Genomic DNA, 16613 nt, shown 5'->3' with positions numbered 1-16613 from the left:
TCTTGTTCCCCTTCAGATCCCTTGCTAGCTGCAACTCCAATTGTGCCTTGGCCTTCCTGATTACACCCCTGCATGCTATAGCAATATTTTTATACTCCCCTCTAGTCATCTGTCCATGTTTCCACTTCTTGTAAGCTTCTTTTTTGTGTTTAAGATCACCGACGATGTCACTGTTAAGCCAAGCTGGTCACCTGCCATATTTGCTATTCTTTGTGCACATCGGGATGGTTTGTTCCTGCACTCTCAGTAAGGCTTCTTAAAAATACAGCCAACTTTCCTGGACTCCTTTCCCCCTCATATTACCCGCCCAGGGGATCCTGCCTATCAGTTACCTAAGAGAGTCAAAGTCTGCTTTTCTGAAGTCCAGGGTCCATATTCTGCTGCTCTCCTTTCTTCCTTGTGTCAGGATCCTGAACTCGACCATGTCATGGTCACAGCCTCCCAGGTTGCCACCCACTTATATTTCCACTACCAATTCCTCCCTTTTTGTAAGCAGCAGGTCAAGAGGAGCATGAGTCCTCCAGCACTTGTACCAGGAAGTTGTCCCCAACATGCTCCAAAAACTTCCTGGATTGTCTGTGCACTACTGTATTGCTCTCCCAGCAGATATCAGGGTGATTGAAGTCCCCCATGAGAAACAGGACCTGTGATCTGGAAACTTCTGTTAGTTGTCTGAAGAAAGCCTCGTCTACCTCATCCCCCTGGTCTGATGGTCTATAGCAGACGCCCAACACGACATCACCCTTGTTTCTCTCGCTTCTAAACTTAACCCAAAGACTCAACAGGCTTTTCTCCAGTTTCATACTGGAGCTCTGAGCAGTCATACTGCTTCCTTACATACAGTGCAACTCCCCCACCTTTTCTCCCCCGCCTGTCCTTCCTAAACAGTTTATACCCATCCATTACGGTGCTCCAGTCACGCAAGTTATCCCACCAAGTCTCTGTTATTGCAATCACATCATAGTTCCTTGACTGTGCCAGGACTTCCAGTTCTCCCTGTTGTTTCCCAGGCTTCTTGACCTGATAACTAGCCGATTGCCCTACTTTCTCAGTATGAATCAGGAGGCTTCCCCTGTTGCACCCTCCTCCTTGTGTTTCCTCCCGGTATCCCACTTCCCCACTTACCTCCGGGCTTAGATCACCGTCCCCTGGCGAACCTAGTTTTAAGCCCTCCGTGCTAGGTTAGCCAGCCTGCCTGTGAAGATGCTCTTCCCTCTCTCCATTAGGTGGATCCCTAAAGGTGCCCCCAAGAGGAGGCAACCTTACTTCTTCCACCCCGGAGCTGCGGGCCAGGCACCATGCGGGGAGGCGGGGAGATACCCGTGTTCTGGAACCTCCCTACCCTTCACTGGCAAAGTCCTGGCCTTCCACAGTCAGGCCCCTGCCCTGCATTTTTCCTGTTTTCCTTGAGCCTGGTTTGTGTCTTAGCAATTGCACCTGTCTCTGCCTCTGCCAGGGGCTTCCCCTGCCTCCCCGGAGCTCTCCGGCCCCCGCCAGCATCTCCCCCCACTATGGCATGCTGGGCAGCGGGCCCTGCCCTGAGGGCTCCCAGGCTGAGGGCACCGATGTTGGCAGAGGGGATGGGCAGGACAGGATCAGGCTCGTGGGGGGGTGGGGGTGACTGCTAGATCCTGAGCGCTGCGTGGCGCAGAGAAGGGGGTTGTGGTGTCCCGCTGGTGGTGTTGCAGGAGCTTGTGGTGAGGCTATTCTGGTCCCCAGGCGGGGTGGAAGTCGGGTGGTTGGGGGCTTGCAGGGGAGGAGGCAAGCGAGCGGGAGGCCCGTGGGGTGGTGGAGGTGCAGAGCAGGGCTGAGAATGGTGCAGCCGCTGCTGAGGGAATAGGTTCCCCGCCCCCCCCATTGACGGCTGTCTCCCCGCAGCCCGGGGGCCCTACACAGCAACAAATGTCAGCGAGGCGGCTGCCCTGGCCAGCCTAGTGCCAGGAGCCCCACCCGCCCGCCTGCGGCTCCAGCCCGCAGCTCCCGCCCTTCCCCTGCTCCCTCGCCGGTGCCGGCTGGGCTGGGCTCCCCTCACGCGCCCTGTCTCTCCCGCAGGTGGCGGCGCGGACGGCAAGGCCGTGGTGCGCTACAGCAAGGAGCAGCGCCCCACCACCCTGCCCATCCAGCCCTTCGTCTTCCAGCACCACTTCAGCAAGCAGCCCAAGGCCCGGGCCCTGCACAGCCACTTCGCTGCCAGCCTGGCGCAGCTCTACAGCGCCTCCAGCAGCCGGTCCGCCAGCCAGCAGCCCTCCTCCAAATCCCAGTCCTCCACCTCGGCCACGTCGGCGGAGCAGCCTGGGGCCGCGGGGGGCCCAGCGCATGGCGCGCTCCTGGCCCAGCGCTCGGCGGACGGAGCCGCCTCCCTCAGCGACGGCTACGCCAAGAAGCCGGCCTCGGAGAGCACCCGGCCGTCCCCCCTGGGGAGCTACTCTCCGGTGTGCAGCATGGCCCCTTTCTTCCAGAGCCTGGACTCCTCCTGCTCGCCCACCCCGGAGAGAGCCGGCGAGAGCCACCCTCCCCGTAGCAGGTCCTGCCCGCTCTCTGCCAACCTGCTTCCCACCAGGGCCTCCCCCTTGGCAGGCTCCGCGCTGCCCACCCAGGCTGATGCCCTGCACCGCCAGGAGAGCCCCCGGCCAGCCGCCAGGAAGGAGGCACTGTTGGAGCAGAGCACACAGGTCTCTGAGTACCGACTCCATGGCGGCTCCCTCCCGCCTCTGGCATCCGAGGGGGCGAGTGCGAGCCGAGCGGGAGTCCTTGCGGAGCTCCACTGGACAGGCACCAGTGAGGCCGGAAGTTCGGGATCGCTGAGTAGTGTGGGCACGCGGCCCCTCAATGGTACGTCCCTGCTAGTGGGCACTGCGTGTGGGTCAGCCCCGGACAGCACGCCCCCCAGGTGCCTTTCGCTGAGCACCCAGGCTGTGCCAGAGCCACCCCATTGCTACGGCCCGGCCCTGAGCGACCCCCAGGCCCCCTCCGGCTCTGAGCCCCCCAGCGCCGGGGCAGCCCAGCAGCGCTGCTCTCTTGCCCCACTCTCTGCAGTCTGTGTGCGCCCGCTGCCCCCCTCAGTGACGGCCTGTCCTGTCCTTGCTGCTCAGCTCTGGCTCCTGTTCCCTCGGCACGCAAACCCGCTAACGTCTCTGAAGCGCTGCTGGACTGTAACTAATGTGCTGTGTCTCTGTCTCTGTCCCTGTCCCTGTCTCTCTCCCCCCCCACCCCACACTGGTCCCCGCCACTCTCCACCGCTAGCAAACCACCTCTCCCCTCAAGCGCTGAAGTGGCGGGAGTACAGGCGGAGGAACCCCCTGGGCCTGGACCGCGGCTCGGGGGTGGCTGGGTTAGCAGGCAGCCTGGACAGGAGGCAGCAGGAGCCCCAGCTCGCCCGGAGGAACCACATCTTTGAGTTCCCTGGTTCCCTCAACACCGGCCACGTTCACGGCAGGCTGAATGGTGCGCCCTCTACCTCGCTGGTGGGGGGCAACATGGGTGACGCTCCCACGGCTTCTGCCCCACAGGGCCAGGCCAGGTTAGATGGGCCCCCGCCCCCGCGGGGCTGCTGGCCCTGGACATGCTGCCTGTCCCAGGGGCATGAGGAACACACCCGTGATTGTACGGGGAAGGGGAGGTGTGAGCTTATCCCCCCGACAGGCCCAGCCGGCCACCCCACTCTGCACAGCCGGCAGGGAGCGGCTCTGAGCACACGTCCCCCAGCTCTGGGCAGGCAGAGATGGTCCTAGGGCAGGCGCCCTCTGTACCCCATCAGAACCGGCCAGGAGCCCCTGGGCCAAAAAGGAGCCTGTGGCAGCCACCTCCATTTTCCCATAGCCCTTGAAGCCGATGGCCTTGCGTCCCTCTGTCCGTCTGCTCAGATCCCGGGGGTGCACTGTCTGCAGGGAGCTCTAGCTTCCCGGGGCACCACTGGGAAAGTGCAGCTGGTGTGTGGACTGCCCCACACTGCAGGGTGTGCGTCAGTCACCGCTGCTCCGTGCCAACAGCACCCCACAGACACCCTTCCAGGGGGAAGGGAGAGGCAGACTGCCCTGTGCCCAGGAGTGTCTGGGCTGGGGGCAGAGCTTCCTCGGGGCTCCAGGCTCTAGGGACCATCCCCTGACCTGCTTGACAAACATACCCGCACCACCATCAGGAAAGGGCAGAGGGGAAATACACTAACGAGCCCTGGCATCATTTTCCCCTTGGAGACTCGAGCCACGGTACGAAGCAGCTGCATGGCCTGGTGGGGGCACATTCTGCATGTGGCTCTGTCGGGCAGCGAGCTCACACGTCCTCCAGGCCAGGGGCTAGGTTGCAGGGTGGCCCTGGAAGTCTGGCCTGGGGCCCTTGACACCCCCCAGTCTGTGAGCAGAGGAGCCAGGTTCAGCATCCCCCGGGGCTGTGGTTGCTGCAGTGTGTTTGTGTGCTGTGTGAGCCGAGGGAGTGACGGACACAGGACAGGAGGCCCATCAAGTCACTGTTTGACTGGGGGCCCGACGGGGCGAGTGCCAAGCCAATAGCATGCCGCACTGTCTCTGGGCCAGGCCTGGCTGGCTGGCAGGCTCCTGCAACTGCCAGTTACCTTTGGAGCCAGTCGGCACATTCCCAGCCAGGCCTGGGGCTGCCTTCGCATGCAGCTGTCTGTCTGATTGTGCTTCCTGTCTCCGGGCCCTGCAGATCAGCCTGCGAAACAGCTCCAGCTGGGCTACGCTGACTTCTTCCCGGAGTACTTCTCGCTGGCGGAGAAGCCGCCAGCTGAGTTCTGCCTCTCCCCGGACGGCAACACGGAGTCCATCTCCATCGACCTGCTGCAGAAGAAAGGTAGGGTCCTGCCGCCCCAGCAGGGGATGGAAAGCGCAGCGCAGGGAGGGGCAGTGCAGCCTCATGGCACAGCCAACCCTGAGCAGAGAGTCAGTGCTTTGAACCTGCCTCCAGGCCCTGAGCCCAGCCCCCTACCTCTTCCCCACTATCTATGCAAAGGTCACCCTAGCTAGGTTCCCAATGGGGCCAGCCCATGACTTTTTCCCTGCTCGCCAGCGCTAACGGATCCACAACCACGGGGTAGTTCCTGCGCCTCGTAGTAACATCACAGCGTTCTAAATAGAGCCCTGCCGCAGGAACAGAGCCCGGCACGGTGTCCTCCCAGTGCCCAGCATGGCCCCGAGGGACAGCACATCACGCCAGGAGCCAACAGCTAGCGCTGATGCCCTGCAACTGCGCCGGGTGAACCTTCACCACCTGTGTAATGCCCCATTCGCCAGCCAGCCGCAGGGCACGGGGCTGAGGGGCGCTGATTCTGCTCCTTGCTAGACATGGGACATCAGCTGGAGTCCTTGGGGATGCGCTTTCACCTGAAACAGCGCCTGGCTCCCCCACCAGCCCCTCTCTGACGCTGTCTCTGTCCTTTAGGGCTGGTGAAGGCCATCAACACGGCCGTGGATCTGATTGTGGCTCACTTCGGAACAAGCCGGGATCCAGGGGTGAAGGTAAAGCAGTGCCCGCCCTGCCCCACTGACGTGCACGGGACTGCCTTTCCTGGCCCTCCCCACCTCCTCCCAGCAGTGCTGTCAGGCCATGCCCTCGGGCTGGGCGGTCGGGGTCCCAGGTATAGGTGGGGGTGGGGCAGTGCTGCTGTTGGTCCCGGGGCTCACACCCTTGCGGATTGTAATATTTCCACAGTGGTACAAAATGAGCAATTTGTTAAACCTTCCTTGGCGCCCCTCCCCCAGCCCCTTCCCACCCCTGGGGAGCTGCAGCATGAGCGGTGAAACCAGAGCCCTCGGCTCCGTCTTGTGACATTGCAGCTTTCGAGGCCGTGAGTGGCCTCCCTGTGCCGGCTGCCAGAGCTTGGAACTGCACCTGTGCTGGCTCTGTAACCTGCTGTGTTCTCTGCCAGCCCCGGGTCTGCTGCTGGCCCCTCCTGCCCTGCAGTAACCTCGCCCGCTGCCACTGCCCTGCCCCGGGTACGAATGTGCTGGCGGAGGCGGTGGAGCAGGGAATGGAGTGACTGTGCTGGTCACAGCTGCTTTCCTGGTCCCCACCATGACCCCGCGGGCTGCCCCTGCTATTGGCCTTTCCGAGTCTTGCCCAGTCTTTGCAGGCCGCAGCTCCCTGTGTTCCCTTCCGTGACAGGACAGAGCTGTTCTGCGCGTGCCCGGTGCCTTCCAGCTGGAGCCGTGCAAAGCCAAGGTGCCTCCCCAGGCCCTGCAAGCCCAGTGGGGTCAGAGGCCAGGCTGCAGTCAGAAGCAGAGCCGAGGCTGGGCATGCAGAATGATGTCCCCGGCAGCCTTGTCTGCCCTGTGGTGACACCAGCAGTGGGAAGAGAAAAAGCCAACGGCTTTAGAAATGGTTTGACTGTAATCTAGGTCCCCCGATGCTCTTGGGCCTGGTGGCGATCAATCACAGGGAGTGCAGGTGTCAATGGGGGGCAGAGTCAAGGCTGTTTGGGGCCCTAGCTGCATTGCCAGACCGTTCCCTGCTTGGGCTGCGGCTGTCCTGGCTTTGTCGTGTCCTTTGGGGAGATAATGGCACCGTCCGGCCGTGGGTTTGCCCCAGTGATTTCCCAACACCCCCCCTGAATTTCCCCAATCCCCCCAATTTTGTGAACTAGTTACATGCAGTGTTGTCAATTTAGTGACTGTTTGGAAATTTGAATTGAAATTGAAACATTAATACACACTTTAAAAGCATATACGGTGTATGATAAAATACATGTATCTGAAAAAGTATCATAGATTTGAAAAGTATGAACATAGACTAGCTTCCTTGTACAGCTGTTGTTTTTATGACCATGTCAGTGCATTCATTTCAGTGATGTTGGCCAACCTAATCATTTCAAATGATGATTTGTAAGCAAAGTCTAAATGAGCTCTCCCGGACAGCTAGTGATGAGCTGGGGGGAAAGGCTTCAGGACCAGATTGTATTTACATTCACACCTAATCTACCTAGGTATCCAGCAAACAGAGCTGTTTCGTCCAAGTGATAGATTTTGGCTGGGGGTGGGTTACAAATCTCTTGAATGCGGGGGGAAGGGGGCAAATGAAATGTTGTTATTCTTATTGTATGAGTAAAGGGCAGTAGAACTGTAGCCTCTGCTGATTGAGGGCATCAAGAGAGAGGGTGGGGACAGGTGTTTTGCTTGATGGTCTGCCTGAGTCACAAGTGCAGCTGGTGTGTGGACTGCCCCACACTGCAGGGTGCGGGTTACAAATTTGACCTGCCCCTATCCACTGTTTAAAGACAGAGCTGATTAGGCTCCATAGATCGTCTTTTGATCTGTTAAGTGACCACTACAGCTGAAATCAGGTTTAAGTGCTTAGACCTGCTATGGGGCAGTGTTTCTGTGGAAGAGACGGGCCAGCCTGCACTAGCAGTGAGGTTTCCCCCTTAAGAGCTCAGGTGAAATCACTGAGACCGATCAGCAAAGCCAATGCTGACAAACTACGTGAAAAGGCAGCAAAACACCAGGCCTCTGGAATGCATCCGAACATGCAGAAAGCCTTATAAGCCCACTTTCAAAGCCAATTTTAGAAGTACTTAATGAGGCTGTTAAGAATGCTGGAGACACAACAAAGTTCATGCGAACAAACATGGCTGTGGCATCATACTTTCTATTTAAGCAAGAGATACCACACACTACAAACTGGATGCCAATGTTAAGTGCATTGTCACTTGTTCATCCTGGAGTTGAACACTGGTTCCAAAGAAGACCAGCAAATGCTCACTGTCTTTTTGCAGGAAACCCAGTTGACTGGCTAGAAGCATGTGGTGCAGCAAAGTGAAAGACTCAACAGTTGAAAAAGTGAAGAACTCTCTCACCACATTCAAAAAATTTGCATACATGGCTGATGAATGCACCGATGCAAATGGGCATCAAGTATTAAGTTATTGTGTACGTTATCTTGATGTCAGTGGTAGGCCAGTAGATGCATTTCTAAATTCATAGGTAGGAGTTGTAGACCAAGCTGGACGAGCAAGCATCTCAGAGAGGTGATTAAGAAAAAGCAGAAAGCCTACAGGGAGTGGAAGATGGGAGGGATCAGCAAGGAAAGCTACCTTATTGAGGTCAGAACATGTAGGGATAAAGTGAGAAAGGCCAAAAGTCAAGTAGGGTTGGACCTTGCAAAGGGAATTAAAACCAACAGTAAAAGGTTCTATAACCATATGAATAGTAAGAAAACTAAGAAAGAAGAAGTGGGGCCGCTAAACACTGAGGATGGAGTGGAGGTTAAGGATAATCTGGGCATGGCCCAATATCTAAACAAATACTCTGCCTCAGTCTTTAATAAGGCTAAAGAGGCTCTTAGGGATAATGCTAGCATGACAAATGGGAATGAGGATATGGAGGTAGATGTTACCATATCTGAGGTAGAAGCCAAACTTGAACAGTTTAATGGGACTAAATTGGGGGGGTCCCGATAATCTTCATCCAAGAATATTAAAGGAACTGACACATGAAATTGCAAGTCCATTAGCAAGAATTTTTAATGAATCTGTAAACTCAGGGGTTGTACCGTATGACTGGAGAATTGCTAACATAGTTCCTATTTTTAAGAAAAGGAAAAAAAGTGATCCGGGTAACTACAGGCCTGTTAGTTTGACATCTGTAGTATGCAAGGTCTTGGAAAAAATTTTGAAGGAGAAAGTAGTTAAAGACATTGAGGTCAATGGTTAAATGGGACAAAATACAACATGGCTTTACAAAAGGTAGATCGTGCCAAACCAACCTGATCTCCTTCTTTGAGAAAGTGACAGATTTTTTAGTCAAAGGAAACGCAGTGGATCTAATTTACCTCGATTTCAGTAAGGCGTTTGATACCATGCCACATGGGGAATTATTAGTTAACTTGGAAAAGATGGGGATCAGTATGAAAATTGAAAGGTGGATAAGGAATTGGTTAAAAGGGAGACTACAGCAGGTTATACTGAAAGGTGAACTGTCAGGCTGGAGGGAGGTTACCAGTGGAGTTCCTCAGGGATGGGTTTTGGGACCAATCTTATTTAATCTTTTTATTACTGACCTCGGCACAAAAAGTGGGAGTATGCTAATAAAGTTTGCGGATGATACAAAGCTGGGAGGTATTGCCAATTTAGAGAGAGACTGGAATATTATACAGGAGGATCTGTATAACTCTTGTAAACTGGAGTAATAGTAATAGGATGAAATTTAATAGTGAGAAGTGTAAGGTCATGCATTTAGGGATTAATAACAAGAATTTTAGTTATAAGCTGGGGACATACCAATTAGAAGTAACAGAGGAGGAGAAGGACCTTGGAGTATTGGTTGACCCAGGATGATTATGAGCCGCCAACGTGATATGGCCGTGAAAAAAGCTAATACGGTCTTAGGATGCATCAGGAGAGGTATTTCCAGTAGGGATAAGGAGGTTTTAGTACCGTTATACAAGGCACTGGTGAGACCTCACCTAGAATACTGTGTGCAGTTCTGGTCTCCCATGTTTAAGAAGGATGAATTCAAACTGGAACAGGTACAGAGAAGAGCTACTAGGATGATCCGAGGAATGGAAAACCTGTCTTATGAAGGGAGACTCAAACAGCTTGGTTTGTTTAGCCTAACCAAAAGAAGGTTGAGGGGAGATGTGATTGCTCTCTATAAATATATCAGAGGGATAAATACCGGAGAGGGAGAGGAATTATTTAAGCTTAGTACCAATGTGGACACAAGAACAATGGATATAAACTGGCCATCAGGAAGTTTAGACTTGAAATTAGATGAAGGTTTCTAACCATCAGAGGAGTGAAGTTCTGGAATAGCCTTCCAAGGGAAGCAGTGGGGGCAAAAGACATATCTGGCTTCAAGATTAAACTCGATAAGTTTATGGAGGAGATGGTATGATGGGATAACATGATTTTGGCAATTAATTGATCTTTAACTATTCATGGTAAATAGGCCCAATGGCCTGTGATGGGATGTTAGATGGGATGGGATCTGAGTTACTACAGAGAATTCTTTCCTGGGTATCTGGCTGGTGAATCTTTCCCACATGCTCAGGGTTCAGCTGATCACCATATTTGGGGTTGGGAAGGAATTTTCCTCCAAGGCAGATTGGAAGAGGTCTTGGGGGGTTTTCACCTTCCTCTGTAATATGCGACATGGGTCACTTGCTGGAGGATTATCTGCACCTTGAAGTCTTTAAACCATGATTTGAGGACTTCAGTAGCTCAGGCATAGGTAAGAGGTTTATCGCAGGAGTGGGTGGGTGAGATTCTGTGGCCTGCGTTGTGCGGGGGATATGACTAGATGATCATAATGGTCTCTTCTGACATTAATATCTATGAATCTATGAATCTATGTTCAAGTTATAGAAGACAGATTGGCTGCATCTGTGACAACCCACATCTTGGAAGAGTTAAATGCGTGTCACTTGGACCCCAAACAGATGGCTGCTTGTGCATTTGATGGAGCTGCAAACTTCTCTGGATGACATGATGGAGCACAAGCTTTGCTCAGAGAAAAGTGTAACCCTAATCTCTCCTATACACACTGCAGAGGCCATCTACTCCAACTAGCACTAGTACAAGCTGCAGAATCTTTAAAAGACATTAAAAAAGCTATAAATTTAATGTCTTCATTATATTCTTTTTTCAGCAAGAGTCCAAAAAGACTGAATATCTTGGAAAATATAGAAGATACACTGGGACTGAAGTTCATATTAGTCCAACCTGGGAAAACCCTCTGGCTTTCTCATGAGCGATCCTTGGCTCTTGTCTTACTGGCTTTGGAAAGTATCTACCAAGTTGGGATGATCTAAGTAGTGAGGCTGGTGGATTACTTTTGCTACTACGTTCAGAGAAGACTATTGCCAAATTCTCTCTCGTAAGTCTACTGTTGAAACCACTTGGGTCATTAAACAATGCCATCCGGGCATCTGCTACAGCAGTAGTAGATCTTTGTCTAGCAACAAAAGCTACATTTGGATCAATCAGAGAGCTATCCTTTGAAAAAGTACTGGAAGAAGGAAAGACTTCAGTCCAGAAGTTGACTAATGAAGGCATTTATATTGAATCCTTAAGTGAAAAGGACAAGAAGTGTTTGTTAAGCCAACTGAAAAAGTACACAGACTTGATTCTTAAAAATCTACAACAGCGACTTCTAGATTCTACTCAACCTCTACGTAGCTTTTATAGATCCCTGTCCTATAAAACACCGACAGTTGAGTGGAGTGAGGCACTAGCAGCAACGGGGCTGCCGTGTGCTCAGGAGAGAATAGAGAATTTGAACACAGAGTGGAATATCATACGACGAATGAATGAAGATTTGACTTCAACTTCTTTTTTATCGTCATTAGTGGCTCGACCCGATCTTTGTGCTCTGTTTCCTGGGCTGAAAGAAGTAGGAATTCATCTCTTGCTACTCCCAGTCACAACAGCTGCAGTTGAGCGCTCTTTTGCCTCATTGAATAGAATTTTGTGTTTTGAAAGAAGTCACCTTCTGCCTGATCATGTGAATGAACTAGTGAGCATATCAATTGAAGGCCTGGAAGTACTGGACACATGAGAAGCCACTTTAGCACTATAGTCACCCCCATCACTGAGCTGTGCAAGAAGGGGAAGCCAGGCAAGATGGTCTGGACCGAGGAGTACCAGAAGGCTCTCTGTGCACTGATGGAGGCTCTGGTCAGTGGCCCAGTTCTGGCAAACCCAGACTTTGACAAGCCCTTTATGGTGTTCACCAACGCCTCAGATATGGGGCTGGGTGCGGTGTTAATGCAGGAGGATGAAAAAAGGGAGAGACACCCCATCATGTACCTGAGCAAGAAGTTGCTACCCTGGGAGCAGAACTACGTGGCCATCGAGAAGGAGTGCCTGGCCATGGTGTGGGCCCTCAAGAAACTAGAGCCATATCTCTTCGGGCGACACTTCACCGCGTACACCAACCACTCCCCCCGACCTGGCTACACCAAATGAAAGGAGCCAACGCCAAGCTCTTGAGGTGGAGCCTGCTCCTGCATGATTATGATGTGGACGTGGTCCATGTGAAAGGAAGTGCCAATATGATAGCGGATGCATTGCCCTGGAGAGGGAGCCCTGAACTTCCCCAGATCACTGGTCAGAGTGACCCCGCTCAGTTCAGTCTTGAAGTGGAGAGAGATGCAGCAGGGCGTGGGGTGGATTTGACCTGGGGATGTTGCAGGGGAGTTTCATTGGGGATGGGAGACTTCTCTTGAGGGAAGATACCTGAGCCTGTAACCTGAGCCAGGAGCTGGGTTGGGGCGAGGTGACACCTTCTGCCCGGGAAGCTGGACAAAGGCTGGAGGAGGGGTTGGGTGAGATGGTTGGAAGGGTTTCCAGTTTTGGGGAGTTGGCTGGAGAAGAGGAGGGAGCCCCAAGGCTGGGGTCTAATCTCTCTGCCCCCCAGAAGGGCCTGACTAAGGGATCCTGTTTATGCCTGCAAGCTCTGGTTTGAACTGTGTTCCTGTCATCTCCAATAAACCTTCTGTTCTACTGGCTGGCTGAGAGTCACAGTGAATCGCAGGAAGTGGGGGTGCAGGGCCCTGACTCCCCCTCACGCCAGCTCTGGGCTCTGTGCAGTGCCCCAGCCTGTCCTGCTCATTTAGCGCCATCCCCAGGACTGAGCTGGACCGCGGGGCTGACTTCAGCCTCCCTGAGCCCTTGCGAGCTGGGAGCGCCCGAGTCACCTGATGTTTCGGTGTTTGCGATTTATACGGCGTTTCCTGCTCCCAGAAGAGGAACAATAAACTCCCTCGCGGCCAGGCCCCTTGGGTCCCCGTCTGCCAGGTCCCATGGCCATGCTGCACCCGCAGGGAAGCTGTGCCACCACAGTGCGAGGCTCCGGCTGCCAGCGGGGCTTGGTGGTGTGACACGGGCTGCTCTGACTCTGTTCATCCCCCATGCCCTCTGCCCTCGCGCCAGCCCAGGGGCCGTGGGCTGAGCAATGAGACAGAAAACACGGGCTCAGGGCCCGGGAGGGCGAGAGCTCGGCTCAGGGCTGGCGTGGGGTGTGCCAGCTGCATGGGAGCATGGGGCATAACTAGCAGCAAACAGGTCCCCGGAGAGCTCAGGCGGGATGTGTGGACTTGGAGCCTCTCCCAGCCGCCAGACGGTCGCCTCTCCTGAAAGGGCTGGCAGCTCTGGAGCCTGGGAGAGTGAGTAAGGGCAACGCCTCAGCGAGTAGGCAGCAGGGAGCGCTCCTGCTCTGGGCCTGAGACACACCCACGGTTTGCCTGACCGGCACCTAGGCACCGTGGGGGACAGGTGCCTTAGAGACGCCCGCAAAAGTAGGCCACTTCCAGCGCTAGAATCCCAGGGAGGAGCGTGCGCCGGCCGTGCTCTAGGAAGGGGAAGTGGCTCCACCAACGCCCCAGCCCTGGCTGACGTGGGCCCCACCCCGGCCGTTGGGCCCCTGGGTGCAGCAGCATTGGCAGCGGGTGTTTCTCCCAGGACCAGGGGCTGGGCTGGTTTTCCAGTGCCCCAGGAACAGCGAGGCAGGGAGGAGGCAGGGAGGTGTTTGGGGCCTTGGGAATACACCTGTGAGGCCTACACAGTTGGAGCAGTTGGAGGCCTGATGCCAGAGAGGGGTCATCCGTACCCAGCAGGGTGTAGTAGAGATAGCACTGGCCTTTGCCTGAGGAACAGCCCTTCCTTGGCCCGAGGGGCTGCGAGGGAGGCAGCCTGACTGGGCCTGGCCCACTCGCTGTGGGGAGCTGCTGGGGCTGAGCACTGCACATCTCAGAGCTGTTTGCTTCACTCAGCTCCCTGCAGTGACCCAGGCAGGCCAGCGGGCCTGTACGCCTCCATTCCTCACCCCTGGAACTCCCCGCAGCAGGAGGCAGAGCACTCAGCCACTCAGTGACTAACCTCTCCCTCCCACATGCTTGCTGCCAGGCCAAGCTCGGAACAGCTCGTGAGCCCAACGTGGGGCACCTCATCCTGAAATACCTGGCCCAGCCATCCAGGACATCCTGAGCGATGGGCTCAAGGCCTACGTCCTGGATGTGATCATCGGCCAGCGGAAGAAACACCCCTTGGAGCGTGGTGGAGGCGTCCACCCAGCTAGGTACCATTCGGCTCAGCCCGGGCTGAGGTTTGCTCCGATGCGGCAGTCACTCACTCTTGGGCCAAGAATCCCCCAGCTGTGGCACCCCGCCAGGCAGGGGCCTGGGCTGATGGCAGCCACCCCCTGGGGCAGGCTGCTGGCCTGGCGTAACAATGCTGGCTTTGGTGGGACACTTCTGAGAATATCAGTTCAGGACAAATTGCTTAGAGCAGGGCAGTTACAGCCCCAGATTGGGGTTTCTGTGCACACCAAGGCAAACCAAACCAGCCAGAGAGGACTTTGGTTTTACCCCACTAGCTAACCACAAGTCACACAGCAATTCCCTTAGACACTCCAGTTTCCCAGTATCTCCACCAGCGCCACTAGTGGGACAAATGGTTATGAAACCAATGCCTTATTAAAAGGAAAAAAGGTTTCTCAATCCCAAGGACCAAGCCCCAGACTCAGGTCAATATACAAATCAGATCTTACCCACAAATCACGCTGTTGCCAATCCTTTAGAATCTAAAATCTAAAGGTTTATTCATAAAAGGAAAAAGATATAGATGAGAGCTAGAATTGGTTCAATGGAATCAATGACAGACAGTAATGGCAAAGTTCTTGTTCAGGCTTGTAGCAGGGATGGAATAAGCTTTAGGCACAATCAAGTCTCTGGAGAACATCCCCAGCCGGATGGGTCATTCGTCCTTGGTTCAGAGCTTCTGTTTGTAGCAAAGTCCCTAACAGAGGTAAGAAGTAGGATTGAAGACCAGATGGAGGAGCTGCAGCAGCTTTTATATTCCCTGCCATGTCCCAAAGACAGCTGTCCATCACCTGGCCTGGAAAAACCTGAGAGTTCTGTCCATAGGCAGGTCCCTGTAGACCTGGCTGAGTCCCCAAGGCATGTCTGCCTTCTCTCAGTGGGTCAGGTGTGTAGCTGATGGTCCTTAATTGCCATCCAGCAGGCTAGGCAGAGCTGACACCAACTTGTCTGGGGTGTCACCCAGAAGCACAGCAAGAGTTTGAAATACAGACAGTATAGAGCCAATTCTTATATCTTTAAATACAAAAAGGATACATGCGTACAGACAGCATAATCATAACCAGCAGACCATAACCGTGTCTTAGATACCTTATTTGACCCCCTCTATAAAAGATTTGGTGCCACTACAGGACCTTGGTTGCAACAATGATCTATACGGTCCCAGTTCCCGTCAATAATGTCACAGCTGGTCAGATGGTGAATTTCACATGGCCCAGGCGCTTTGGGGCACACCCTGGCCCTTTGTGAAGGGGATTGAGTGAGGCCTTTTGGGTCTGTGCATGCCCAGGGGTGCGAGGGGACCTGCTCACCTGGTCTGAGCCTGACCCTGCTCTGGGACTAACCCCCAGCCTGTCTCCGTGTCCACAGGCCCCTCCACCAAGGTGCTGCACGGCCTCCACAGCAGGATCAGCCAGTTCGCCGAGCTGACTAGCCACAGCATGAGGTTCAACGCATTCATCTTCGGCCCTTCTCAAGTAAGCGGCCCCAGTAATGACACGCCTCTGTGCTGCCACAGAGAGCCTCCCTGCCCGCCTGTCACTGTGCGCTGCCGCCGGCTACCCGGAGCACCTGTGGAACGGCTGCCCCACACGCCAGGGACTCGCCAAAGGGGAATTGGGCAAGCGCCGGAAATGGGAGGAGGAGCAGTCCCAGATCTCCCCGCAGTGCTGGGCTGGGGTGGCTGGGTTGGGGGTGCAGACAGTGCTGGCTGGGGGTGCAGACACAGGGCCTGTGACCTGTCGTTGGTAGCGGCCGCTGTTCTTGTTCAGAGAGACAGACCAAGACGGGAAAGTGAGCCAGGCTGGCTGAGCACAGGGCCGCAGGTAGCAGCTGTGGGGGCCAGTGAATGAGATTCGAACGCTCTCCCAGTGGACTGCCACAGCCGGCTTCAAAGCATAGCGGGGCCAAATTCACCTCTGGGTTATTACCCTGAGGTCAAATGGCTCTGGCAGAGTTACCCCAGATGCCCTGGTGTCCACTGAGAGCAGACGTCCTGGAGCTCTCTCCTTGCCCTGGAGCGGGGTTTCAGGGATGGGAAAGCCCGGAGTTAGGAGAAAAACGTGTTGGCATGGTCTCCCCAGACCCTCTGCCAGGCTCAGGGGAAGCCATGGCCCAGACAGCTCAATCAGTTGCCCGCTGTGCTCCTGCAGCTCCTCAAGAGCTGGCAGATCACAGGCAAATAGGGCTCTCCATCCTGGCACATCCTGGCTCTGGTGCTGCTCTGCACCCAGAATGCCCAGGACCCCTGAGACAAGACCCTCAGCAATGTAGGGGCTTGGCCCCTTCTCAGCAAAGCAGCTGGGCCAGGAACACCTGCTGGGCTTGTAAGAGACGTGCTTGTCCTAAACCAAGCGGCCTCTTTAATGCTGGGGCCCCCTCACAGAACGTTTCTGCAGGCAGAGCTTGCTGGCGGGGGAATTAGCCCCTGGCCCTGCATTGCATTCTGCACCCCTGAACTGCTCCCCACCAGGCTGAACTGTGAGAGATGCCCCCCTCCAGCTGTGCTTCTTCCTACAGAACATCTGAAGGAACTGGGCTAAACGGGCGGCACGAGTTCTCACCTTCAT

At 54.8% G+C, this 16613-nt stretch overlaps 1 protein-coding gene across 1 annotated transcript in view; it reads left to right on the top strand.

Moving 5' to 3' along the window:
- Positions 1-16613, top strand: part of RUSC2 (RUN and SH3 domain containing 2) — a 67982-nt gene that overhangs the window by 46065 nt on the left and 5304 nt on the right. Inside the window, 9 exon segments of the mRNA XM_043515213.1 lie at positions 2053-2832; positions 3244-3444; positions 4663-4806; positions 5395-5471; positions 13853-13907; positions 13910-13983; positions 13985-14024; positions 15415-15512; positions 15514-15521. Of these exon segments, the coding sequence (XP_043371148.1) occupies positions 2053-2832; positions 3244-3444; positions 4663-4806; positions 5395-5471; positions 13853-13907; positions 13910-13983; positions 13985-14024; positions 15415-15512; positions 15514-15521 (1477 nt within the window).

The sequence above is a fragment of the Dermochelys coriacea genome, chromosome 5, assembly GCF_009764565.3.
Source record: "Dermochelys coriacea isolate rDerCor1 chromosome 5, rDerCor1.pri.v4, whole genome shotgun sequence".
Taxonomy (NCBI): domain Eukaryota; kingdom Metazoa; phylum Chordata; order Testudines; family Dermochelyidae; genus Dermochelys; species Dermochelys coriacea.
This window is presented reverse-complemented; position numbering and strand designations above follow the sequence as displayed.